The following is a 27721-nucleotide window of genomic DNA, read 5'->3' as shown; positions in this document are numbered from 1 at the left end:
ATAATGAGGAAAATGTAACACAATTCACATTAAGTGGGTGCGGGGGGGGGGGGGGGGATTGGGTGTGCGGGAGAGCCGCTCTGAAAAGGAATCATTTGAAGAGGAAATGAAAAGGAATCAGAGACATGCAGCCAACAAATGTCTTCATTCAGCTGTAAACAACGACTTAGATGCTTAACTCAGACTTACATAAGCATATTAATGTTTTGGGCAAATATGCACTTCCCCTTCCTTTTTTTTTTTTTTTTTTACTACCTACATGCCAACACTGTTGTCCTGTTTTTGTCTTTTCAGATTTTGCTGTGTCCAGGGTAAGTAAGGAATTTTGCTTTGTCAGTGCACACATACAGACACACACACACACACACACACACACATTATTGCACGCACGCACACGCACACACATGCCTATCACAGTGTAAGTATGGAGGACAAGCAAGCATAATTAAATTATGCCAAATATGCATAGAAAGTAAACACCTGTGAAATAAATGACACCGTGATAAATAATGTGTCATCATATAAAATGGATGGTTTAAGAGTCGTCTATGTTCTATAACTACTGCAGGCCTTATGAAAAATTAAAAGCAAACTGATTTCACAAAGCCCAAATTAAACCCCGTAAGAAAAAAAAAACAAGAGCAAACCAAACATATTTAAAAAAAATAATAAAAACAGGTTACAGTATATCCATTTAAAAAAAAAACAAAGATTATACAGGCTATTATTTTTTTCAAACCTAATTCTAAAATAAAACGAAAAAAAACAATTCACTTGATTGTTTTTTTTTCCTACAAATTCTAAAAAAGGACTTGTGAGAACAGGCGTTGCTGTGATATTGCATGTCATTTTATCCTCTTCACACAATGCCAAAGAAAATGTGTGTGTGTGTGTGTGTCTGTTGTGTTTGTGGGGGCTTATTGAAGGGGGTTTAATCCAGGTATTTCTCCAGCTCCAAAATAATGAATCATCTTGAATGCCAAAGAGTTTCATTTCATGGTGAATTAAGCAGATAAAAGTGCTGGAGCAAGTTGAGAATTTGTCTTTGGTAGCTACTCACAGAAAGGCTCAGTGGGCTATCCTAGAAAGGCCAGTCCAGGGTTGAGGGGGGTAGAAAAATAACAACAAATGTTTCATAGTCGGCAATTTTGCCATCTGGTTGAGGCTTTTAAAAAGATGCACTGCACAAGGCAGCTCAAGTTACATTTTCACTACGTCCCAGGAGCCACGGACATCGTGGACAAAACGGAATAGTTGGTAAACGTAATGGGCGGTGATCGCTGTGGATGACAGCGACTAATTTTAATTGGCAAAATATTTGCCACGACAGTCACGTTTCAGGTGTGAAACATTATCTGTACTAAAAATGGCTCCATGCAAGTCAGAGGCAGTCGGTTATGACGGGAACCGTTGTATCCAGTACATGAGGAAAGTCACATGACCAAACCTAGAAAATAGGTTAGTGGACTTCCTGCGTATGCTGTCGAGTGTAATTTGGGGTTGACGACGTGAAGTTTTTGAAGCTGAACTTGGTCAAATTTAGTTTTCTTTATGTTTCATGTCTTTGGACAAACGTTCAACATATTGCTTGTATAAATATAGTCAAGCAATAATGATATGATGATAATATACCTAAATATCAGATATCGTCATGTTCGGTGGCTCTGTGAGAAAGTGTGGTATCTTGTTAAAAAAAAAAAAAAAAAAAAAAGAGACATTGTAGATAGTTAATGTTCCTAAGGGTGCTTTGTCTCCATTCTCTTTGTCATTTACCCAAGCACAGAAGAAGGGCTTTCACTTGTTTAGCTGAATGTGGAAGTACGATAGGTTGCATATTTGTTGGATCCATATTTTCTAAAATTAAGCCATTTTTTTCATTTAGTTACAATGCCAGCTGTGACACACCTGTACATAATGCTTTGTTATTGACAAAAAATTTCTATCAAACAGTAGCAAACATGGGCCCCCACCGACCATGTAAACTACAGAGGACTCTGTCCGGATCATAAATGTGTGACAAAGCTGCTCTGCGTCCATGTTTCATCCCTAGAAAGCCATGACAAAATGCAACCAGCGTGCGACTGGTCGAGGGAGAATGTACATGCATTGATCTTAAAATGCGAGTTCAAATGAAGTGCGCCGTTAAAGCAAACAGTGCTGCCACGGTCGATGGGAACTGAGTGTAAATTTGACCTAAAATATGCCCAAAATTCAGGAAGACTACAGAATAAATTATACTTTTTGTCAGTTTAACGGAAAGTCCTTCGCATTATCTATTTTGTTTTTTTTTAATCAACTAGCGGTGAGCGAAGCCTGGAAAGCAAGTAAACTTAGAGCATTTATTTCCTTATACTGTGGAAGCTTGGGAGTTTGAACGTCTCAGTTGTTGTACAAATTGGGAAACCCAACAAAAATATCCCTTGGTTTTCGACCTAATTCTCTGTGTCCGGACACCTGGTCATGTTGACCAGGTAGCTGACTCAAGCCGAGTGATCCCGAAAGCCTACGGGGTGGTGACAAGACCAGCCGCTGCCCAGTTCAAGTCAAGCAGTCACTCATGCTTAAGCCAGTCCATGCTCATAGCATGAGCGTGTTCCTTCGTGAGTACGTCTCTAGATTGTTATTTTTTCAGTATTTTCTTTGCCATGGGCCCAAAGAAAGACATTGGTGGAACAGGTATTGAAGGAACAGGAAAGTTGAGCGAAACACACTGGATCTAAGTACGCTAAGTACGGAAATGTGGTGCGTGTTTGTCACGACTCCTGCTAGCAAGTATCATATGGCTAAATCGACTATTTCGACTATCCTAAAGAATAAAAATGTAATAAAAGGCAGGTATGGTTGCCAAAGTAGTGACTGGCATTAAAAAGCAAAGACTGTAGATAATAGAAGAAATGGAGACGGTACTGAAGAATTACGCAGTTGAATCAAGTAGGGTGACTTTGCTGTAACACTTTCTCCTTCCGTCTCGAGCCATCACACCACCACCAAAAAGGTAAATGATACACATTTAGGTTGCTTTAAGTTCATGCATTTTTTTATTGTTTAAATGCAGTGTGTACATGTTTTTACTTAAATGGGAATTAAAATGGGAATTTTCTATTCTGAGGTCGGGAATATCTTGAACTCATTGACATTATTTCCTATGGGAAAATGTGGTTCGGAGGTTGAACAGCTAGGATTGAACACGTCACAAGAACAAATTATGGTCAAACTCCGAGGTTCCACTGTAATAGAAAAACAGGGGGAAACGGTGCCCAGGGATATCAGGGACTATGGGTGGTTTGTTGGTGCCAGACATGGGGATAAGGGGAAGCAGATGCAGGTAAAGTGGCAGGTGCGAAGGGAGTGCGAGTGAGGAATCTGGCATGGGGGAACTCTGCAAGCAGGCATGTAAGCAAGCCAGGAGGCAGGGACTGAGTGCCTGGGTGACATGAGGGAAAAAGCTGATCAGTATTTCTTAGAACAGAGAGTGAAGAGTTTAGCAAGGTAATGGGTTCATAGAGGCCAGTTTAATTTGAGAGTCATGACAAGTAGGAAGGACCCAAAGCTTAGTCAGGATCTTAAGACATACAGCACAATGTTTCACCAAAACCGCAATCTCATAATGGCCAGTGAGCCCGGAAGCCAATATTCTGGAATTCACCTTAAGCGGCAAGGTCTTTGAACACAGCCATACACTGTGGCCAACATTGTAAACTGGCGGAGCGGTGCGGCGATCGTTGGCTTGCACACGAGACCTTGCCCTGACATGAAGCAGAGCGGAGCGAGCTTGTCTCCAGATCTTTGAACACCGGCACATGGGGTTCTGCAAGGAGGGTACTGTGATTTGGTTCCCTTGAGATGAAGATGTAATGAAAAGAGGTTAGACCTTGGGGGGCATACCTGAGGAGGTGCTTGGCAGGGAGTTATGGGCATACTCAATCCACACAAGATGGGTGCTCCACAAAGCAGGGTTTGACTGAGTCATGCAACTGAGGGCTTTCTCTAGCTGCTGATTAGTGTACTCACAGTGATCATTCATCTGGAGATGGAAACCAGGAGAGAGACTCACTCCAATGCCTACTGCTTCAAAAAATGCTCCGCAGACCTGCGAGGTGAACTGGGGTCCCTAGTCACAGGAAATGTCAGATGAAATGCCATTCAAGCGGAAAACATGTTGGACGAATAGGTTGGCGGTCTCCTTTGGGGATGGGAGCTCAGAGAGTGTGATGAAATGGGCTGCCTTTGAGAATCAGTCCACCACTAAGAATCACTGTGTTGCCTCTTGATGGGAAAGAACAGTAACAAACCCAAGGCCGATATGGGGACATGGATGGCTAGGAATGGGCAATGGGAGCAGGAGTCGAAAGCTGGACCTAGTTGAGGTCTTGCTTCAGATGCGTATAACGCATTCAGAGATAAATGACCGAGTGTCCGTCTCCATGGATGGCCACCACAAGCGCTGATGCAAAATGGACAGTGTTCTATTGATTCCCGGGCCCAGGTTAGATGGGAATTTTGAGCCTGATCTACGACCTGGAGACCCACAAGATCCTCTGGAATACCAGTCGCACATTGATGTTCATGATTCGGAGGGGGTTTGCAAGAAAATCAGAATGTCATCAAGTTATATGAAAACGAACTTGTCAATCATGTCTTTAGAGGACATCATTTAATACTTTCTGAAAAACTGTGGGATTGTTGCTTAATCTATATAGTAATATGAGAAATTGGTAGTGACCTAGCGGTGTATTGAAAGGAGTTTTCCATTCACCTCCCACTTTAATGTCGACAAAGTGTTAAGCGTTTCGCAGGTCAAATTCGGAAAACATGCAGGCCTTATGGAAAGGAAGGAATGCTGAGTCTCACAATGGCATGTTACTTGTCTTTAATAGTGATCCATTGGGGAGGAAGAAGGTTGACTAATACCTGCAGCCAGCAGTTCAGAGATGTACTTCTCCAGAATCTCCATCTGGTTGTAAAGTCCAACAGTAGGGAGTGTGGTTCCAGGCAAAGATTGATGGCGCAATCAGATGGACGGCAAGGGAGCAGGGCCACTGCTTAACCCTTGCTGAAAACGTGACTCAGGTCATGGTAGCACTTTGGAATCAAGATGTGGTCAGGCTTGTTCAGTTCTTTGGCACGACTGGCAGCTACGAGAGCAGCTTTTAGACAGTATGACCAAATCTGCTCCAGGTGGTTAGTCTAAGGTTTGTCCAATCATTGCCATGCAACCCAACAACCAGGGCTGTCTGAGGAAAGTCAAAAATAAAGAAATTACTGAGTGTGAACAACATCTTGAGGAATGACTTGCCTAAACCGTCAGCGTGTGGGGCAATGTAAGAATTTCTGCTTAAAATGTGAAATAGGTCTTGCTCCTCACTGCCTGGTGACCGCCATCTTATGGTAGCTTGCATACATGCTAAAACCTCCAAACAACGTAACTGGTGTGTTCAGGTGTACTTCATTGGTCTAGTCACACAGTAACATTTGCACATTACGGAACTTGTGCACTTAATGTGTGCCCTCCATTTTGGAGAAAATTCAAGACTTTTAAGTTTCATGGTGGCAAAAATCTGATACATACACATACGTATTTTAATAAACAGCATTAACCATTTGTGGATTTTTGTTATTCGCTGGGGGTGGGTGACATAACCCCTGCGAATAACAAGGGAACCCTGTACTTTATTATGACAAAATTCGTTGACTATCTTTTCATGTGTGTGTTTTTGTTGGTGGTGTTTTTATTTATGTTTAGATTGAGGTTCGGGATAGAAGGGAGCCAAGGTACGGAGTGCAACGTCTTCACTGAGGACAATGATCACACTGGACATCTTCTCTTCTTCTACTACTCTTCTCTGTTTCTTTTCCCTCTTCTCTGTTTTTCTTCTTCTTTCCAATGATCAGGATCTCATTAATACAGACAGCCAGTGTGCAAAATTATGTAAAATAAAACAAAACATAAATCAACAATAAAGTCATTGGGATAAACTATATTTTGGAAAAAAAGAAAAAAATGTCTGTATTGTGGATTGAACACTTGATTTCCTCAACAAATATATTTGTGATGTGGGGAAAATATATTTCAAATTTTGATTTATGTGAGAAGCTTTCCAAGATGAAGAACCATATTGTCTCTGTGATTTTTTTTTTTTTGGGCGAGCATATTTCACACATATATATTACAAATTCATAATCCGTTGATGTGTTTATATCACGTCTCCAAGTCAGTAGGGAGACTAAATGTGATCATTGGACAAGGTGCGGTGCCTGTTGGACTTCCAATGATCAATGATCGAAATGCTGCCAGAGTTACTACAACAAAAACGTAATGCACACTTGTTAATAAAGGAAGAATCTTATTGTTCTCGAATAGGTATCATTATTACGGCTTTATAAATGGTTCATAAAATAGTTAATTGCTGTAAGTCAGATAAAAGAGGGGATACCTTTATTTACTGTCCATTGGCAGTTATCAATGGGCATAAATACATCGACAAGATTTTAAAATACTGTTCACAATAGGGCTGCAGTTTTGGCAGTTATAAGGGGAACCAAGTCAGGATTATAAACCAACAATGAAGCATAGGAGTAATTTTATCTTGCTAAAAAGCGAACCCAAATTTATAACTGGAAGCAAATTTTAACAGTTTGGTCCTGATTTACAAAAAGTGGATGAATCCTTATTTACACATATAAAATCACCCATACTTTAAAGATTAACTGCAGCTACATGAGAGGGGCACAATAATTGAAATTAGATAATTAGTATGTCAAAATGTGCTCCAGGTGGTTATTTAGGATCGGTGGTCCCATCAATGTCCAGATTTTGCAACGTTTGCCCGAGCTTTATAAAGCCTTCATAATGTTACCCATTTTGTAAAGGGCTTCTGATTCAACATTCAAGAAGTTATTCAACACATGGTAGCGTTCACAAATTTAGTTTCGCGTATTTTGAAAATTGACTGTCAATCATTTTACAACCGCCCTCACCTGACTGTACAAACTAAATATCACTACTAATTAATTAAGTAGGATTTTGTACTAAGGGTAATGTACTGTCATTAGTAGAAAATTGACGAAAATGCATTTGATGTAAAAAATAATTGCTCCTGCCTGAAGATAGCTGGGATCAACCCCAGCACACCCACAACGTTTGTGAGGATGAGCAGCTCGGATAATGGATAAATGCTTACAAATACATTGACATTTTTGTACCAAAATGCATCCATGCATTTATGATTTTGGTACAAAAATGTCAATGGGTCATAATATTTTGGTTTTTTTTTTGCGCATGCTCATGGTTGGACACTGGTTTCACTTCAAATAATATTACATGTGCTTTTGTTCAATTTCCCATTGAATCCCAATGTCCAGATATTTCAGCAAATCTGACCAACGTCTTTAATCATCAACTTTTTTTTTCATGATTTACTATATATATTTTTCTTTCCCAATTACACATGACCAACACTCACAAAAGTGCTCTCAGACAACACCATAATAGGAGTAAGAGAGAATCTGATCTCAGCGTCTTTTATCAATTTTGTCAGGAAAATTCATGCGTTATGCATAGGGGACAAAACCTGGATTTGCACATTTAGGATCTGGAGTACAAGTGAGTTAAATAATTTGTGCTGCCATGCTCATAATAGTAAGACACATAAAAAAACAACAGCAAAGATGACATAACATCCTTGCTGAAGGTGAAAGTATTCCTTATATTCCAAACAAAAGACATTAATCCTATAAGCTTTGCACTACAAATGTCGATCGTTGCGCCCATTTTTGCTGCACCAGCAACGTGTGAATGCCGCTGGGCATTTTGAAATGCAATTAATAAGTCATATCATGTATCAACTGCAGGCCGATGTCAAATCTATTGGACCCACAGAGCTTGTTGAACATTTGTCACTCTCTTCGCCCTTTCTCTCAAAAATAAGGGTAGTTAAAATATGTATTACGACCTGATGAGACCTGTTAGTTTTAAAACATACAATCAAGACAAGTGAAAAACACACACACACACGTCTTAACCAAAAGTGACGACATTGAGGGTGAGGTTTAGATCATTTATAATATAAATGTAGAATTAATGCTAACTATTAATGCCTGTTCATTTTTTCATTGAAAATGATTGTGAATCATAAATTAAAAACAAAACAAAACAAAGGTTGACCAGCCTTCTGGCAACAACTGTGTTCAACTGTACTTACAGGGGCAAAAATTTGTTTAAACCGTAATTTTGGACTTGATATCAACGGTGTAGCATACATCTGATTGTTGATAAGTAAACTAGTAGTGAAGGTATGTTTACTCCGTACCAGAAGTACATGTTTACTGTAAACGGATCAGGACGCCAATTCCAAACGTGAGTCACACTTCAGCCTAACTCTGCAGGAACACCCCGTATGCATTCTTTGACCATATTTTATACAGTCCAGGTCCAGTCACGAGTAGATAGCTAGATGTACTCCTTGATGTGAGATTCTTTTTTTGGATGCTTGCTAGCTAACTCTCAGGACGCTGTATACACAGCACTGTATTAATGGCTCATAATGGGAACAAGTATGTCTTGTAGACGCTGACGTGGCTGCATCCCTTGTTCATCCCTTTTGACGCATTTGGATCGACTGCACTGGGTTTCCGAGCTGGGCCGAGCAGGCACTATGAAAATAGCGCTTATGCTGAATCTAATGATGCTGTCACGCTCACAGTTTTTGCCTCATCAAAGCATCGCAGTGCCAAGCCTTGATTTGAAGCCACCAATGAACTGTGTGCAAATTGTTACGATATATAGAAAGGCGGGTTGACATTGTAGAAAATGTGGGATTTTTATTATTATTATTTTTTGCTTTCTTTACAATTATGAAAGAAGTAGTCGACTTGCTGTTACCCAAGTATGGACATTTTCCATCGCTATACTTTGCATAAAGAAGGTGGCAATGTGTCTTGATAGGGAATATATCAGGATTTTCCTACCCTCTTCTCATTTGGGAATACTTTTAATGGTCCTGGACGTCTTTCACAAAACAAAACAAAAAAAAATCTTCTAAGGGAGTGAAAGAAAAACTCGAAAGAGGCCTGTGTAGTCCTGTTTGGACTTACAAGCGTCATTGGCCACACGTTGGCCAGGCCGAGCTCCTTTTTTATTTTTTTTTCCTCAACCCTGAGGAGTTGACGCTGAATTGAAATAAACCTTAACAAGGAACTGATGCGGTCTTAACCCTGATGAGCACATCTTTCTACTACTCCAGGTGCCTCTAAGAACTCTCGATCCAGTGGTGCAGAACCAGCAAAATCAGTATTGACACTGTAGGGTTGTTTTTTGGTTTTTTTTTTGCTACTAAACGACTGCAACACTCCAACTGAGCGCTCAAGCGATATGAGCCGAATCTGACTGCGAATTTGAGCTCCGCTCACTTTCCAGTTAAGCGAATGAACTGAATAACCAAGATGTCTTGTTCAGATTATTTACTTTGATTTGGCGGCAAATGTTTCTCTTCTTTGAAATAATCTTGTTAAATTGCAATTCAAAACCACAGAGAACCATTGGGGGGCAAGTATTTTCTGATTTTCAAATTTGTTTGGGGACCATGGTGTAAATGTCATTTAATTGTTCTGTCATGCAATACCATGTATAAAGACATCTTGTTGTGTGTGTGTGTGTGGGGGGGGGGCAATGATGATTAATGTCTAGTGATTTTTATTCGGATTCTTGTTAATTTTTCTGTTCAAGCTTGAAATGTTGCCAAAATATCATGTTACATGGAAAAAAGAAAAAAAATATTGTTTGCTTTTTTTAAGTTTGTTTTGTGTTACGAAATAATCACGACGGTATTTGGCAGAAACTTTCTTTGATTAATGTGTTGCTCTATACTTAGCTTTATGTTAAGGTTCACTTTTTGCTCTCTTTCGTATGGATGGTTGTCGTTGTGTCACATCGGTTCATTCTTGCAATTAATTTTAACTCACTGATGAATGACTGCTCCTTGAAATCTCAACACCCCTAAAATGCATTTATTTGAAAAGAGAGAAAGAAAGAAATCAATTCATTGATTTATTTTAAAGTTGTCGGAAATGAGTTTGTTGCTTTTCATGATTTATGCTGATACGATGCTGATTTTGATTTCAACGTTTTATTGTCTAATTCCTATACGTGAATAGTACTACAGCTCACTATGACAATTTGTTTCTCAAAAACATTTTGAGAGGGTCAAATAAAAATATTTTACATTCAAAACAACAGCTTATGTGTAAATTGATATTTTGATTTTCTCATTTAAATAAGTTTCCTAATAAGGGTTAAATTATGGAAGTAAATATGTGCCACCAGGAGTTGAATTAAAAATTCCATTGAAAATTTTATGTTGTAAAACTCACAGTTATTTTAAAGTGATCACGTTTTCAAGAGCTGTATTTCAATTTAACTTTTCTATGTTAACAAATTCGCCATATAAAAAAAATTCAACCTTTAAAATTCAAATGCAATATTTTCAATCTCCTGAGATTCAACTGGCTACAATTCGCTGTCTGAAATTAACCATATAACAACCAACCAATCCAGTTACACTTTCTTAGTCACGTGACGTCAGATACTAAAAAAGCGTAAATGGATTGGCTGAGTTTAGAAGGCAGGGTTACTTCAAATCAGAACCCAAAACTCAGTCTAAGTATGGGAATTGCGTTTGAATTTTAAAGGTTGAATTTTATTATATGGCGAATTTGTTAACATTGAAAAGTTAAAGTGAAATACAGCTATTGTAAATGTGATCATTTTGAAATAACAATGTGAATTTTACAACATAAAATTTACCAAGAAATAAGATCCCAAATAAGACAACCTGTGACCGATAATGTGACAGCTCTAAGCACCTCAAAATGTTAAATGGAACAGCAATGTTAATCAGGATTAACCATATTGGGGTACACTGTAAACATCATGTTCATAATGAGCCTTGCAGTTAATTTGTCAATGCTGAACATTACTATTTTGTAAGATGGTTGTGTATTGCACTGTATTTTTTAATGTAATATTTTGCATACTTCTTTTTAGTCTAGCTCTTGTAGTAGATCGCATTTGATTGCAGAAGTGCACCTAATGAAGTGGCCAGTAAGCGTGAAGTCCCAAATAATATTGAGTTCAGGGTTTAGGATGGCTGTGGCGGCCATCTCTCTCTGTAGTTGTCCTGCCGGATGGGCCTGACCTCCAGGAGCCGCCCCTCTTCATCACTCAGTGAGCACACACACTCACACCATTAACTATAAATATTTGTTCACGGGTCACATCCAGGCACACACACACACACACACCCAGGCTTTCTTGGGGGGGCTGGTGTGGGGTCGGGAAAGGATGGCTGTTGGACCGGGTTTCAGTACGTCAGTGCAGTTTCCCAATCTAGATTCCCTGTTTCTCCCACCATCCTACCTGCCCGTGATTTGAATACATTACGTTCACTCATCCCCTTTCTTCTTATGCACTACAAACATCTATCTCAGGAGGGCATCAGGTTGCGGGTGGGTCGTGGAGGGATGTAGCGGTTGGTTCCTGAGCAAGCCTGCCCAGATTTTAATGCACCACACCACTCAGGGGCCACTTACAGTACACATGGTATAGAGCCAATGACTTCCAGTCAGGGAGCTGGCATCTCTGTGGCCTCTTCTGGGTGGGCGGTTTTCAGAGTGCCTTGGTGGAGCCAGTGGATCACCGTTTAGCCATCGGTATGGAAGCTGTCCCGTCCACCCGGCCGCTCTCAGGTGGACTCCTGGGCCTGAACCTACCTCTCCATTAGGTGGGTGGAGTCCTCAGCACCCTGTGGTGCAAATACAGCAATTATAGACGATTGTGACGGTTACTGTGCATGCGAAATGGTGAATATTCAGGTCCACAATACCTATGTATATAATGCTTTACTTTTGTCACCTTTTTTTTTTATAGCTAATGCATCTTTTGTCTTCTTTTCCTATATTATCTAGTTACTTATTCACTCATTGAAAAATTAAAATAAAAATAAAAAATTAAAAAATGTAAAATTAATAAAATGAAAAAAATCATTAAAAATTAAAAAATAAAAAAAATGTTGAAAAAAAGTTCAGTTCCACTGAATGACTGTAATTCAATAAATCTCCATAAGAATACAAAGAAACCACAGAGGCGACAGTAAAAAGATGTTCCTGCATAAATGCGATACAGATCTTCATTTCTCCTGATCCTACCAGCTGACGGGGGGAATTTAGGATTCATAGCTGTCATGATGCAGCAAGTTGAGATTCATTCAAACAGGAGACTCTTTATGTCATTAATATCTTACCAAAGCATCAAGTTCTGTGGCTGCGTCACAAAACCAAAAATATCTCAGTACAACTATGCACGCACATACATATACTCACACACATGCATACACGCACACGGGCGTATGTGGTGGCATTGGGTGAGAGCACCAGACCCTCTGTGAATAATGAAAATGTCCAATTAAACATCTATTAATGATCACTCGCTTTTTGCTCAATGTGGTCTATCGCACGCAAACCAGGACACTTTGTTACATATTAGGGACATTAAATTGTATCTTTAATATGGAGTCCAACCTATAGTAGTTGACTTTTGTACCCCATATTCAACTTTAAAGAAGAACAGTAGAAGTGCAGGTGACAGAAATGAAGATGCTGAGGTTCTCGCTCGGAGTGAGCAGGTTGGATAAGATTAGAAATGAGCTCATTTGGAGGACAGCCAAAGTTGGACGTTTTGGAGACAAAGGTAGAGAGTGCAGATGGTTTTGACATGTCCAGAAAGAGTGCGAGTGACTATATTGGTCAAAGACTGCTGAGGATGGAGCTGCCAGGCAAAAGAGCGAGAGGAAGACCAAAGAAAAGGTTGATGGATGTTGTGAGGGAAGATATGAGGGCAGTTGGTGTTAGCGAGGAAGATCCACGAGATAGGCTTAGATGGAAAAAGATGACACATTGTGGCGACCCCTAACAGGACAAGCCGGAAGGAAAAGAAGAAGTACAATATAGTGGAATATGATATTTGGCAATATTATGGATATGTTTTTTGTCAGACCCATGAAATTGACCAGGGGTGTACCCCCTGTCTCTAACCCGGTCAGCTGGGATGGCTCCATCTCTGCCATGATCATTTTGGGGACAAACCCTTTAAAAAATGAATTAACGGAGAAATATTTGTGTCAACAAAAGGTAACCAAAGTATTGAAGAGGGTATAAAGGCTAAAATCTATATTTTATTTGCTTGTCCAGAAATAGTACGTAATTCCTTGTAGAAGGACGACTACCACGCTGCCTATAGAGCTCATGCACCGACGTCACCAAAGTCACATGACTGGACATACTGCCGGGCAAGCAAAGCATTGCTCAATGCTAACTTGTTTGGAGATTACACAAAAATATGTCTTATAGCACGACGCCCAGAGTTGTGTACGATACCATTAACATTTAGAAGGTGATAATAAATGAAGGTACGTGGAAAAATGAGAGACACTTGGCATAGAAGACCCACATTTAATGCCAAAGTCGATGTTTTTGCCGATAAGAAATTGGACTATTACCCTGCTTGCGCTTGTCTCGGACAACTGAATCTACACATGTATCTGGTGAGTAAGATGTCCAGATTTACATGGAAGAGTTTGAAAGCGTAGAAAAGTCTGGACGCATACAAATACTTCGTTGCTGGGTCTGTTCTCAATGGGGAGACGACTCGTGAATGCGGGAGTGTGTTTGGCTACACGTTAACCTTTGCCAAAATACATCGATCTTTTCAAATAGTATTCAATACAAATTCCATTATTTAAATAAATGACCCCTGCTTTTACACAAATGGGCATTCATTAAATACGGTCAAGTGTCGTCACACGGATGATTTTTGGGATATTATTATTGAAAACCCCACAGCCAATATGGTGCCATGTGTTTTTTCACCACAAAACATGATTTTGACGTATACAGCTTTTTGTAACTCCCGCCATGAAAATCCTTTCAAGGAATTTGTTTTCGAGAAGAAGCAGGAAGTGACGTAAAGGACAGCGGCGCCCCCTCGTGGACTCGTTTGTTTCCATTAGTTTTACCTCCAGGAAGGTAGCTCGTTGTTCCTTCGTGTTAGCCAAAATCCCGGCTCATTGCATTGCTGGACATTGCTTGAACACTCGGGAGAATGGAATTACCCTTCATAAGTTTGATAGAGACCCTGTTCGTTGTGAAAAATGGATTGCACGGGTGCAGAGGACGAGAGCTTCGTGGGTTCCAAGTAACAGGTAGGCGTGTATACAGCTCCAAAAAAAGAAAAAAATTGTTTGGGGCGGACCACGTAATCAGTCGCTCTCATAACGTACCAAAAGATCCGCGTATGAAATGTGTTGATGTGCGCATACAGCTACTAAAAAAAATAATAGTGTGGGGCGGACCACGTAATCGGTCTCTCTCATAACGTAACAAAAGATCTGAGTATGAAATGTGTCGATGTGCGCGTCGCCCAGCCAACAATGCCTCGATAGTGTTCATCGAGTACGGTGGCGAATTTGAACATACCCCTAAAAGCAACATAACTCGGTGCCACCTTGTCCCTATATGCCACCACGAGCGCCGAAAGTCAGCGTTCAGCGGTCACAGCATCTGCGAAGGCTGCACGTCGGGCTTTGCGAACGGGGGTGGCTCTGAAGAACCCAGCCGAGAATGCGTTACACAGTCGCGTGCGCGCATAAAGCGCCCCGGCTCGACTGTGACTAAAGCAGCACCGCTTGGCTCTGTCATAAGCCGCCACAGGAGTGGATCGGACGGGATATGGTTTGGCCATGATCGGATATCATCTGAATATGGCTCGAAACAATAGTGTAATATTGCCCTGAGGGCTCAAAACAACAGTGTAATATTGTCCCGGTAACTTCACTCGGTTGTGTGGTGTTGTCCTTTTCGAAAAGAACTTGTGTCAGAAGGGGCGTCAGAAAAATGCGAATATCTCTGTTGTTCGGCTTCCGTAGTAGCAGGCACTGCGCGTTTTCAACGACGGAAGTGACGATGATGTCAAGGACAGATGACGCGACTAATATGGCGACCACTTGTTGAGGGACACTCAATTGCGCAACTTTGTGCATGGATGATGGGCTCTCCACTCACTTTTTTTTCGTATAGACATTGAAGTGAATACTGTTATATGTATTTTCCATTACAATATCTATTTTAGAATGTTTATAGGGATGACACCTGGGCTTTAACTATGATTGGAAAAAAAAAAAGAGGACAAGCGAATCGGCTCCTCCGTAGCGTTTCCCAAGAAGTACTTATAATGCCAAGTTGGGTCATGGGTCATTTGAGAACAATGCATTTTAAAAAAATAAGATGGAGTCGGCTCCTCCATACACGAAGCGTATTGTGCCACACGTTAACCTACATAAACCTCTGTGTGACTGATGGTTTATTTTCTTTTTTTAAATACGCATTGTGCTCATTTGAGAACAATGCATATTAAAAAAAAAAAAGTCTGTCAGGGAGAGGTTGGCCGTGCAGCAACACGCACCATGTATGTTGGAGATGACTCCCTGTCGTTTTTTTTTTTTTTTTTTATAAATATGCATTTTTCTCTAATGAGCCAACTTGGCATTAAAAAATACTTATTGGGAATTTTAGATCAAGAAGAATAATTCCTACCTGAAGTGAAGCGATCGCTACACAGTCGTGTGTATTTGGTTGGGAACCATCCATCCCCATTTAATTGCCGAAATCCATCGATCTTTTATATATTATATATTTGGATATCTGTCTGGTCTGTTGTAACAACCAACAGCACAACAAGTCTCGGGCATTGTGTATATTCTGCTCCGGTTCAATGCCCCCCACATTGTTGAGCAGCCTTTTTTGACCGGCAATACTGCGCCGTGAAAATGGTGACATCACGTGCACAAGCTTTATTTCTGAAAAAGTGTGTGTGGGTAACCAGTTTTGTGTTTGTACAGCATCAGACAATCAGAAAATTCAATTGATTTGCGTCCTCAAAATAAGCAGGAACAGGCAGGAATTTCAGCAAGGGTCCTTGAGAAAAGTGTGTGATAAATATCAACATGCTATTTAGACACAAAGAATTAATTTTTTGGTGGAAAACAATGAATAATTCCTCTTTCTGAACTGTTAATTATGATGAAGTCTTAGATCTCTGCAAACAAGTTTTGTGGAAATCGAACAAAATGAATAAAGACAGGCGACAACAACCTGCAAGATGAAAGGCCCCTCGGGTTGTTCAACATTTTGGAATTTTAATGCCTCTTTCAGGAAAATGAAGTTGATGAAATTTCGAGTCAAATAAGAGGATTGTGCCCAACCAAATCCAATTTAGAATCTTCAACTAAACTACCATGCATGTTTTTTGGCTAAGGGAGAGAACCCATCTAGGCATGGCGAGAAAATGCAAACATGCGAGGCTGGATTTGAACCCAGGTCCAAAGAATTGTGAGGCAAATGTGCTAACCAGTCACAACCGTGCCAGCAAAACACCTTCTTAAAACTAACAATAAAAACGCATTTTGGTCACTGGATCCTGTGTGGTCCTTGACAATCTCGCACTACTACATTCCACAAGTGGAAAGTTTAAATGTTTATGTGGACCACAGTCAGCACGGCTCACCACACTGTCCGGTCCTTTCATCATATTTAACTCGCCATAAATGTTGCGTATACTGTAATTGAATGAAATACTGGGGAGGATGATCACTGATAGCGTAACAATTCACTCATTTGACTTCCGCTGGGGAAGTGTGGTTTTAATTCCCCCCTAATTGAGTGTGAAAGTGACTTTTGAAAGGTTGCCTCTTTTTTGTGTGCCCTGATTGACTGGCAACCAGGCCACAATGTAGCTTGCCTTCCGCACAAAGTCCGCTGGGCTCGGCTCCAGAGCTCCCCACGACCCTCAACTGGGGACGATGGATGGTTGGATGAATGTTTCGAATGATTTATGGGTGAAGTGATGCTTGTCATCCTCACTGAATAGCACACAAGCAGTTCAGCCACCTTTCGTGTGTCATGTGCTCTGTCCGTTGTCTCCTTGACAACGCACAGAACTCATCCAACAATTTTCTTACTGGGTGGCAACAACAACGTTTTTACCCTTGACTGAACTAAACACTTTGTGGAAGGAGGTGGAAGCCGCAGTGGTTTCAAGCTGGAGTTGCTTGGCCGCCGCAAACTTCCTGCTTCCTGTCCATTTTTCAAAATTTCTATTATACTCCTCAGAATCACTCAAGGGGGATTTCAACTCATACGCTGCTGTGTTCTTTGTGTTGCACAGCATACACAGACAGTGAACCACATAATTAGCGAATTAGAAATGAGAGATTTGGACTGAAAGGGTCACACAAACAGTGCTGCAGCACTTGAGGTGGCTGGTGGGGACGTTGACTCGCTCTGGAGCGCCACAACAGCAGACAGCAAATATTTAGCATCCCTTCAAGGATTTGTTGTTTTTTTATTTTATTTTTTTAACATTAGAGCTAAAGCGGGAACTATGACGCTCTTGAGCCGAAGTCTTTACAGATGAGCTACTCCTGCCCTTCTTTAGTACAACTTTGGTGTTCCCAATGGGAACTGGCTGGAGAAAAGTAGGGACTGCTGTCCTGGGGGATCAGCACCCGGTAAAATCAGTTCTTGTCAGTGTACCCATCCTAGCTGGAATTGGTGCCGGTCAGTCACAGAGATGCAATGTAAAAAATGGCCAAATTTGCCTCGTGGGCCTTGACAACTTTAGTTTATTGTTTTCAATTAGCCTAACGTGCATGTTTTAGAAACCCACAGGAGGGCAAAGTCAATATCGGAAAGTGGAAATTAAAAATGCACTAAGCAGAAATCTTTATGTTTGAAGATAAGTGCTGAAAACATATGCAAAGACTTATAGCAATATTATGGCAGATTGTTGAGGAATAGCTTCAGCATCTTTTTCACTAATTTAAAATTTCCCCATTTTGCGGGTGGGTCTTTATGATTTAGCTCACCCACGTTACGTCCCGATATATTGACTTTTTAAAAACATGCAGATGGTGAGCTGAACATTTCATTCCAGACAACATAACACTAATGAATGGGCAGTGCCCACTCTCGAACTACCTGTTCGTCCTCCTACCGTCCTGCTGTCGTCAGGTATCATGTTCGGCTGTGACATTGTCACCAACAACAGTGGTAATTATTTTTATGATGATAGTCCACAATGATCTTTCAATTTTGAAGTTGAGGCTCTGAATGTTTTTTTTTTTTTTTTTTTGCATTGTATAAGTTTGCGCTCCCTCAGGGTTGTTCGATTTATTTTGGCGCACCCATTCGACATGCCCGCAGTGCATGTGCAGAGCTTTAAAACTGGATTTTATATACATTAAAATTTGGCAGGCTTGTTAGCATTACTTTTCTCTGTGCTGAGACATATTTACATGTCATTTTTTGAGCCTGTTTAGTGCTGCTCTAATATTTCATTTTATTTCATACATGGAATTAGAAATATCCATCCCGTAAAAGAAAACGGACACATTCGGTGCTGTTTTTAAATGATTATATATACTACTACTACTACTAATAATAAAAAATAATAACAATAATAATAGTAGGGAGGCACAGTGGATCAGCGATAAAGCGTTGGCCTCACAGTTCTGAGATTCAGGGTTCGATCCCCGCCCTGCCTGTGTGGAGTTTCCATGTTCTCCCTGTGCCTGCGTGGGTTTTCTCCAGGTACTCCGGTTTCCTCCCATATCCCAAAAACGTGCAACATTAATTGGACACTCTAAATTGCCCCTAGGTGTGATTGTGTGTGCGGCTGTTTATCTCAATGTGATGCTTGGCTGGCAACCAGTATAGCACAGTGTACCCTGCCTCCTGCCGAGATAGGCTCCAGCACACCCCCCGACTCTGATGAGGGTAAGCGGCAAAGAAAATGGATGGATTGATGGATGGATGGATAACAACAATAATGGATGTTTAATAAAAATGTTTTCACGCGAGTACTCACTTAGACCATACTAAATACAGTATACATGCATGGCAAGGACGACTTCATGTTTTTTTTCTTAAGTATCATGAGGGTCTGGAATCAGTGTCCAATACCTTGAAATAAGTTCGATACCATTATGTGGGACTGTAAGTCACCAATCCCTAAAAAATAATAGTCAGGTTAACCTTAAGTGCTTTAAAATGATTCCAAGCATTGGAACCCATTTGCAAAACGCAAAGAACTGTATAAATCTGCAATTTTCAGTTTTGCACAATATTAGTTGGGCTCCAGCTTCGCAAAGGTAACATTTAGTGATGCTTGAGTACGCAGCCAATATCTAAACACACATCCCAGAGATGTTTTTGGAGGAAGCTAGGAAAAAAAGAAAGGAGATGTTTCCCTTTCCTCTCCCTCTCTTACTCTCTCCTTCTCTGTGTCTTTGTGTGCAACTATAAATGCTAGTCAGTGTCTACCGGGCCATCAGAAAGAATTTAGTGGCGTTGACTCAACAGTCGCACGAGATTAAAGCGGGCGAACCTCATCATAAAGTCAGACTCACTTTTACAGGAAATTAGAAGACTGAAAAAAGTGGGCAGGGAAGAAAGGACCTATGCACTGTCATCTAGTGACATTTTGGCCAATGAATGACATACTATTTTTAACCAAAATGTTACAGACAAAGAGGAACGTTCCTGGATGCTCTTCAGTGTTTGTTTTTGCTTCCTGTCTGTCCCTCATCGTTCTTTTGAGCAACCAATGCACAGAAGCTTCCATATACCACATAAAAGGTAAGGCGAGTTGTTGTTGTTTTTCTTGCAGTACTAGCAACCATGATGCAGTATTTTTTTGTCTTTTTTAATCAACACTTGGCTTATTTATATTTCCTGCTTACAGACATTACTAACGACGTGCAAGGAAGTCGTAATAAACACAAAATGATCGCATGTGAAATACGAGTATAAACAGTCATTGAAGTTTGAAAAAAAAAAAAAAGCTTAGTAATATGGGACACAACTTGTAATTTGATATGAACAATCAAGAAAAACTTGTGTGAAGACATAAATAAGGAACTTTTATGTGAATAACAGTGTAATTATTCCATAAACATGTAAACTGGTGCATGAAGTCAGTCACGAAAAGAATAATTTAACTCAAATAAAATTTTAAAGTCTATAATGAGGACAAAAGTGACATTTGAAAAAATGTTTTAATTGCAAGTGACTAAGTGATTAAAAAAGTCATAGACAACAAGGTTTCAAAATTTGAGAGAGGAAAAACAAATAGTAAATTCGGACATTCCTGCTGATCAACCTCTTCAGTGCAGAAAAATGAACAAAAAGTTTTTGAGGGACTATTTTCAAACTACCCAGTTTGTTTATTTGGTTGACAGGTCTGTGTACATTTAAAGACAAGTACTACAAGCCAGGGAACGTGTTCAGAAGAGACTGCGACCAGTGTTACTGCCACAACTTTGGCTTCTATTGCTTTGCGTGAGTAGCCCACATCGTTCACTTCAGGTCATATTAATTGATTTCACTTACATTATAAGGTCTCGTCGTCACGGTGGCCGGTCGTATTTGAGTTTCCCGTTTCCTATCTGATCACGCCCACTTTCGCTTCTTTCCAAGCAGGCCCATGAAGCCAACCTCCTGGCCCAGGAAGTGCCAGCGACTCATGACCAAGTGTGGTTACAAGGTCGTCTATAAAAACAGTCCCCTGGTTGCGTGTCGAGCGTACAGCTGGATAGGATGAAAGGCACGGAGATGGGGTTTTTTTTTTCTAAATGGAAGAAATATTAAAGATATACAACACAAATCAAGCTGTCACACATGGTCAACCTGATGATAATAATTCAATGTGTCTCCCCTACACACACACACACACACACACACACACATACACACTCACACACAAACACACACACACACCAATACACACAAACACACACACACAAATATGTCTATTTTAAAGGGAAGGTCACAAACTAGTCTAATACAATACATCATTTTTCATATGAAATTAAAAATCAATCTGTGATGTACAACAAGTTGTCATATTACAAGGAGCTGTCAGGTGTTGTAAATATAGCAACTCAGTATTATATAAATGAAACCACAATATGAAAACAAAATGTAACATGGAGAATGTGATGTTTGTGTGAAAGAAGAAATTTTTAAATCAATTAGTTTAATGAGAATAACTTCTGAATATAATAAGCATCAGTAGCATGCGCGCCTGGTTATGTTGGAGTCATGATTATGACCGCAAGATGTTCAGTTGAGCACATATTTTTTCGTGTTTATTAGAGCATTTGAAGTGAAAACTAGGGTTGTCATGATCATTTTGTAAAATAATGGATTATACAAAATACATACTGTATATAGATACGGTAACCAGTTTCTTTTCTCCCCATATTATATCATATTTTAACCACGATAAGTTGCCCTGACAAGTTTTAAATGTTCTCCTAAATATACAGGATACCTTATAATGTGGCTCATGTGCACAACAAGGTCCAAAATCTGTAAACGTTTTTGTATGACCTCTCCAGCAAAGTACAACCTAAAACGTGCACATCACATTGTAGCATGCATGCAAGCAATATGTTTCAGTGTGCATGAAAGCAACCATATGATGGTCACTCACAACACAGGGAGGGACAAACAATCACAATCTTACATTTATAGATAGCAGAAGCTTACTTTCACCCACTCTCTGAAAGTGTAGCCAAGTGATTGCGCAAGATGTTGTTCACACTCCCTTGTGTCACATCAAAACTAAAATGATCAGACCACAGCAAACAGAATAGCATAACTAACAATTAATAAAACAATAACTGAAGAGATAAATGACATAAAACATGCACTTTAAACATTGTTTACGTGCCGCAAAGCATGCTGGGAGTACTCAAACGGATGCTGGAAATGTTCCAAGAATCTCTTCCACTGAGTTCAACATTGCTTGACATCAAAATGTCACCCAGATGGTGCCAAAGCAAAATTTGGTATAAGTCATGGCTATGGCTTGAGCACGAAAACAATAAATAGGTGAGTTTTTCAGCAAATGATACAGGACAGGTTTCCTAAAACATCCCTAAAAGGCGACTTTATGACTGCAAATACTGTATGTGAGCGTTTAATGTGCTCCAAATGTTGCTCCAATCACATAAAAAATGACATAATTCATGACAAAAAAAAATGCCTTCAAAATGAACAAAGGGATACAAATGTTGGCCCACCTTGAGATCTGCGGTCCTGTATGATTGCAAACACACTCAAATTGAACATGGTCCAAATAAAACTGCCCTTTATTGGGCACAACATGAATGTTGGCCAGGATTCCCCCAGTGGGATGCAAAAAATATTCAAGCTTGTATTCGGATTGTTTTGGGAGGGAAAGTACTAAATGTGGATTTGGGGCTGCATTCTGTGCCAGCTACTTGTGCAAAACAGCACATTGGTCTCAAGCTACAATTACAAATCTGCCATTAAGGGCAGCCTGTGGGGGCATTGTCAAGTCTTTGAGGTGAGTCACAGTAAATCAGGAGGTCAACCAAGGATGAAGGAGGCCCACCTTTTTGGGTAATGATCCAACACGTCATTTAAGAAATCAGAGTAAGTGGAGGCATCGTCCAAGAGGAAGTGGTATTTTCCCACCAGAACGCCAAATCGCCTCCAGATCCGGCGGCGTCCAACACGGCGCCATTCGCCCATGTAACAACATACCACAAACATTCAAGTCTAATGATACTGTGTTATTATTATTCTTTCATCTATTTTGACTGCACACTTTCCACTTTAAAGGACACAATGTTTTGATTGTTTACAGTAGTACCATAGTTCCCTCCTGCCTGAATATTGAACCGTAGTACTTACTGTATATAGCGCTTAATCAACAACATCACAGTGCACAGAGCAGCCACTCACACACACATTCATACATTGATGGGCACCTGCTGCTATGCAAGGTGCTGCCAGGCCCACTGGGAGCAAATGAGGATCCAGTGTCAAGCCCAAGGACACGAGATAGGACCCAGCAAGCTTTTGGACACTTGATGACCAGCTCAAACTACTGAGCTACTCATTATTCATTGTCTAGACAAATACTACTTCGCTTCCATCTAGTGAGTTGCGTGGCTTCCATTACAAATAAAAACGAAGAAAGCAAATTTGGCTCGGTCTTCTAAAAGGGCTGCAAGCCACCCGAAAATCATGACCAAAAAAAAAAAAAAAAAAAAAAAATCCCAAACTACTGTACTTCCATTATTACTTTTAACAGAAAGCTGTGATGTAGCAGTTTCTCAAAATAACCAGGAGATAGTATATAATGGCTTGATGGATTTCTTTTAGTGTTGAACAATGTTGTGGAATGTCAAGTGTCCCGTGCATAATTTGATTTTGTGGTTTTCCCTCTTCCCCTCAAAGAGAAATGTTTTGAAACCCCTGATTTAGAGTCTTCCATTACTCAACATGTACGCTTCGGAACATGGGAGTAGCCATGGAGAGCATGCAAGTGATGACTGTTTACTGTGCTGCCCTACATGAGAAACGACATGAAAGGTGCAAGACTTCAAAGAATGGTTCTGTCACAGAAACAAATGCATTCTTACCTCTGTGGCTGAAGTACTCCATGCAGTATTCCCAGACATAGCAACAGCTAGTGGAATTTTACCAAGCAGCTCCAGGATCTGGGCTATGTGATCTAAGCGTTGAAAAAAGGACAAAGTACGTAAATGGACACAGTAGTTGCAAGCTATAAATTTTATTTAATCTAATACCACTGTTAGCTGTTAGGTGCAATGGACATGTATCTTCCTCCAGGGAGAATGAGGTGGCTGCATTGGGTTCAAACAAAGAATCTCCTGTGAGCAATTCAAAGGCCTGAGTAAATGGAGAAGGAGATTGCACATTTAATAGTGTGACTTAGTGAATATTCATTCAAAATAACCTGCAGAATTCTCCCCAAAAAAGACATAGCAACCAGCATGATGATCCATCCATCCATTTTATACTCCCTCATTTCTTCTTCTTATTATTATTATCCTTATTAGGAAAAGGGGTACAAAACGCTAGTCGGCTGTCAATTGAAGGGAGATTATACGCAAACAAACAAGCATTCACACTTATGGACAATATAGAGTCTTCATTGAAGCTGACAAAGATGCTTTTGGAATGTGGAAGCAAGCCAGAGTACCGAGAGAAAACTCACGCAAGCTGAGAGGACACACAAATTACGAATGTTGCTAAAAATATGTTCACCCCAGACGACACATGGGCTAAAAAAAAAAAAAAAAAAAAATCATTACCTCCATACTATTTATTGTGCTCGGCTAAAAATAGACAACATATATTTGAATCTATCTCTATTTTACGCTTAAAATGTGGATTTAATTTTTCTGTCTTCAAGGAAATGAATGATGGGTCCACCGTACATGGTGGCGTAACACCCTAGTGCCCTCTATTGACCAGCTGCTACGAACAAAAACACTCGAGCGGAAGGTCGAACCACAAACCTCAGAACTGCGGGACAAACATGTTAAACTTTCTTCTAACGTGCCAGCAAAATAATTTGAGGATTTAGGCTTGATTAAATGGTGGAAGAGACAACTGGTCTCAGCTGCAGCTCCCTGAAGCCCAGAAAAAAATAAGCAGTGTATAAAATGATGACTCCATTTTATGAATGCAAGGCTAAACATTGGAACTTCTAATTCAAAACTGAAGAGAACGGAGAGTCAGTCCCTAATCTAATCTTAAAAAAAAAAAGTTAATCAGTTAAACAAACTATATATTTTTTGTGGTGTACCCAGTTGAGTATACTGTAGGATGAATTAGATTTGTAAATCATTGTATCTGTTTTACTTTACATCACAGGTCACAACTTCAAAGGAATTGTTTCACCAAGATTATGTTGCTATTAGAGTTTACTGAAAATGAAATATCAGTGCTTTTTTTTTTTAATGTAAACCAGATCCAGGAAGTAGTCATTGATGGTGTAGTGGTACACACTCCTGCCTTTGGTACCGGCAGCGTGGAATCGATTCCTCCTCAGTGTTGGTTTCGATATCTGGCCGGCGACCACTTCGGGGTGTTGTCTACCTTGCGCCCGAAGTTAGCTGGGATAGGCTACAGCTCTCTCCCCAGATAAATGCAAAGAGGGGTTGCGTCAGGAAGGGCATCCGCCGTAAAAACTGTGCCAAACAAATATGAGTGTTCATCTGAGATGACACGTTGTGGCGATCCTTAAATCGGAAAGAAATACATACAACCGAGATCAAGGCAGACCCACAGAGTGGGGAAAAAGTAACCCCAGCCAAGCTTGGAGAGCACCTTGCATCTTTGATTGAATGTGTCGCCTATCTGCACAGGGTGGCAGCCACCTGAAGAGGCAAGTCAAGGAAAATAATTATGGGGAGTACATCTGAGAGTTATGTAGTAATATATGGATAAATGTGTAAACGAGCACAATATAATGAAGGCGTTAAGAAAAGTTGTCAAACCGTTAAAGTATTCTCTTGGGTCCTCAGCTGCTCAAGGCCTCCCAGGGCCTTGGAACTAAGGGATAACTCAGATTTAATCCTGACACATGCCAACAGGCATGCAGACAACTATGTGAAGACAGCAACAACTACTGTACAAGCATCCTCATCAGAGTTCCATCAAGGCCAAACAATCCTAATTGAGTTTTTTTTTTTTTAAAGAATAATAATTCATGCATTATTCATTAAGAATTGAAAGAAAACAAGGCCTCCTTTACAGATCATTCGTCCAAAGCATGGATCAGCGTTGGCTGTCAGGCGACACATTTTCGACATTTGTTTTCCGAGCTGTGGGAACTATAGAGGAATAAAGTTGATGAGCCACACAATGAAGTTATGGGAAAGAGTAGTGGAGGCTAGACTCAGGACAGAAGTAAGTATCTGCGAGCAACAGTATGGTTTCATGCCTAGAAAGAGTACCACAGATGCATTATTTGTCTTGAGGATGCTCGTGGAAAAGTACAGAGAAGGTCAGAAGGCGCTGCAATGTGTCTTTGTAGACCTAGAGAAAGCCCATGACAGAGTACCAAGAGAGGAACTGTGGTACTGCATGCGTAAGTCTGGTGTGGCAGAGAAGTATGATGAGGTTAGACTGGAATCCCCTTGGACCATGATGTTCGCAGATGATATTGTCATATGCAGTGAAAGCAGGGAGCATGCAGAGGAACAATTGGAAAGATGGAGACATGCACTGGAAAGGAGAGGAATGAAGATTAGCCGAAGTAAAACAGAATATATGTGCGTGAATGAGAAAGGTGGAGGGGGAAGAGGGAGGCTACAGGGAGAAGAGATAGCGAGGGTGGACGACTTCAAATACTTGGGGTCAACAATACAGAGCAATGGAGAGTGTGGTCAGGAAGTGAAGAAACGGGTCCAAGCAGGTTGGAACAGCTGGCGAAAGGTGTCTGGTGTGTTATGTGACAGAAGAGTGTCTGCTAGGATGAAGGGCAAAGTTTACAAAACAGTGGTGAGGCCGCCGGCCATGATGTACGGATTAGAGACGGTGGCACTGAAGAAACAACAGGAAGCTGAACTGGAGAGGTGGCAGAAATGAAGATGTTGAGGTTCTCGCTCGGAGTGACCAGGTTGGATAGGATTAGAAATGAGCTCATTCGAGGGACAGCCAAAGCTGGATGTTTTGGAGACAAGATTCGAGAGAGCAGACTTCGATGGTTTGGACATGTTCAGAGGCGAGAGGTGAGTATATTGGTAGAAGGATGCTGAGGATGGAGAGCTCCCAGGCAAAAGAGCGAGAGGAAGACCAAAGAGAAGGTTTATGGATGTGGTGAGGGAAGACATGAGGGCAGTTGGGGTGTTGAGAGAGGAAGATGCAGGAGATAGGCTAAGATGGCAAAAGATGACACGCTGTGGCGACCCCTAACGGGACAAGCCGAAAGGAAAAGAAGAAAAGAAGTTTTCCGAAACCCTCTGAGTCACAGAGGTAAAAAAGCAAAATAAAAACGCACAACTGCCAACATTGAGTTGCATGTATTACTTATTGTGCTGCATCATCTACACACGTTGCATGTCACAGATTAGTTGCTGGGCTCCTGTTGCTCAGATCCCTTTGTTGTTACCTTTGCAGATGATTCATAAAGAAGAACAAATCTTTTTATGAAATGATTCATTCTTTTTGCTAGGCAACTACCTGCGACCTGAGGTGAGCGAGTTGTTCTCTTACTCACTTCTGAATATTTGGCGAATGACCAATGAGCAGCCAGCGTTAGGCAGCATCGTGCAGGAAGGGGTGGGACTAAGGTGAACTGACTGATTGTTCCTGAACTGGCAGACTGAGGAACGAACGAAGTGAGAGATTCATTCACTGAACTGCTGTTGTTAGCTACTTTGGAGTGATTCATTCGTTTGTGGTCTGTTAAGACGAGATGTATTAGTACAATGAGCGTGCCAGTGGAACGATGTACTACGCAGTGAGCGTACTCATGAGTGATTTTAACCGAGAAGTCCTGACCTTCTCCCAGAGATAGCTTTCACTAGCAGTTTTCTGTAAGCCAATGACTAATTTTGAGTTAGTGATGGCCACGGAAGGTCTTATGAGTGCACTGAATCACTCAAAATAGTACCTTAAATTTTTTTTTTTTATCAAATCCTTCAGATTTTTTGACAAAATAATTTAAGTGCGGCGGCACAGTTGTAGAGTTTGCTCTCACGGTTCTGAGGACTGGGGTTCAAATCCTGGCCCTGCCTGTGTGGCGTTTGCCTTAATTGGAGAC

At 40.6% G+C, this 27721-nt stretch overlaps 1 protein-coding gene across 1 annotated transcript in view; it reads left to right on the top strand.

Annotated features, from left to right (window-relative positions):
* The window catches only part of lhfpl4a (LHFPL tetraspan subfamily member 4a), a 58981-nt gene extending 50336 nt beyond the window's left edge, over window positions 1-8645 (top strand). Inside the window, exons 5-7 of the mRNA XM_061833748.1 lie at window positions 295-311; window positions 5744-5772; window positions 8567-8645. Coding sequence (XP_061689732.1) covers window positions 295-311; window positions 5744-5772; window positions 8567-8573 — 53 coding nt within the window. The 3' untranslated portion in view covers window positions 8574-8645. The remainder of the gene's footprint in view (window positions 1-294; window positions 312-5743; window positions 5773-8566) is intronic.
* The last annotated feature ends 19076 nt before the right edge of the window (window positions 8646-27721 follow it).

The sequence above is a fragment of the Syngnathoides biaculeatus genome, chromosome 2, assembly GCF_019802595.1.
Source record: "Syngnathoides biaculeatus isolate LvHL_M chromosome 2, ASM1980259v1, whole genome shotgun sequence".
Classification (NCBI taxonomy): domain Eukaryota; kingdom Metazoa; phylum Chordata; class Actinopteri; order Syngnathiformes; family Syngnathidae; genus Syngnathoides; species Syngnathoides biaculeatus.
Note: the sequence above shows the minus strand (reverse complement) of the source record. Positions and strands in the feature narration are given on the sequence as shown.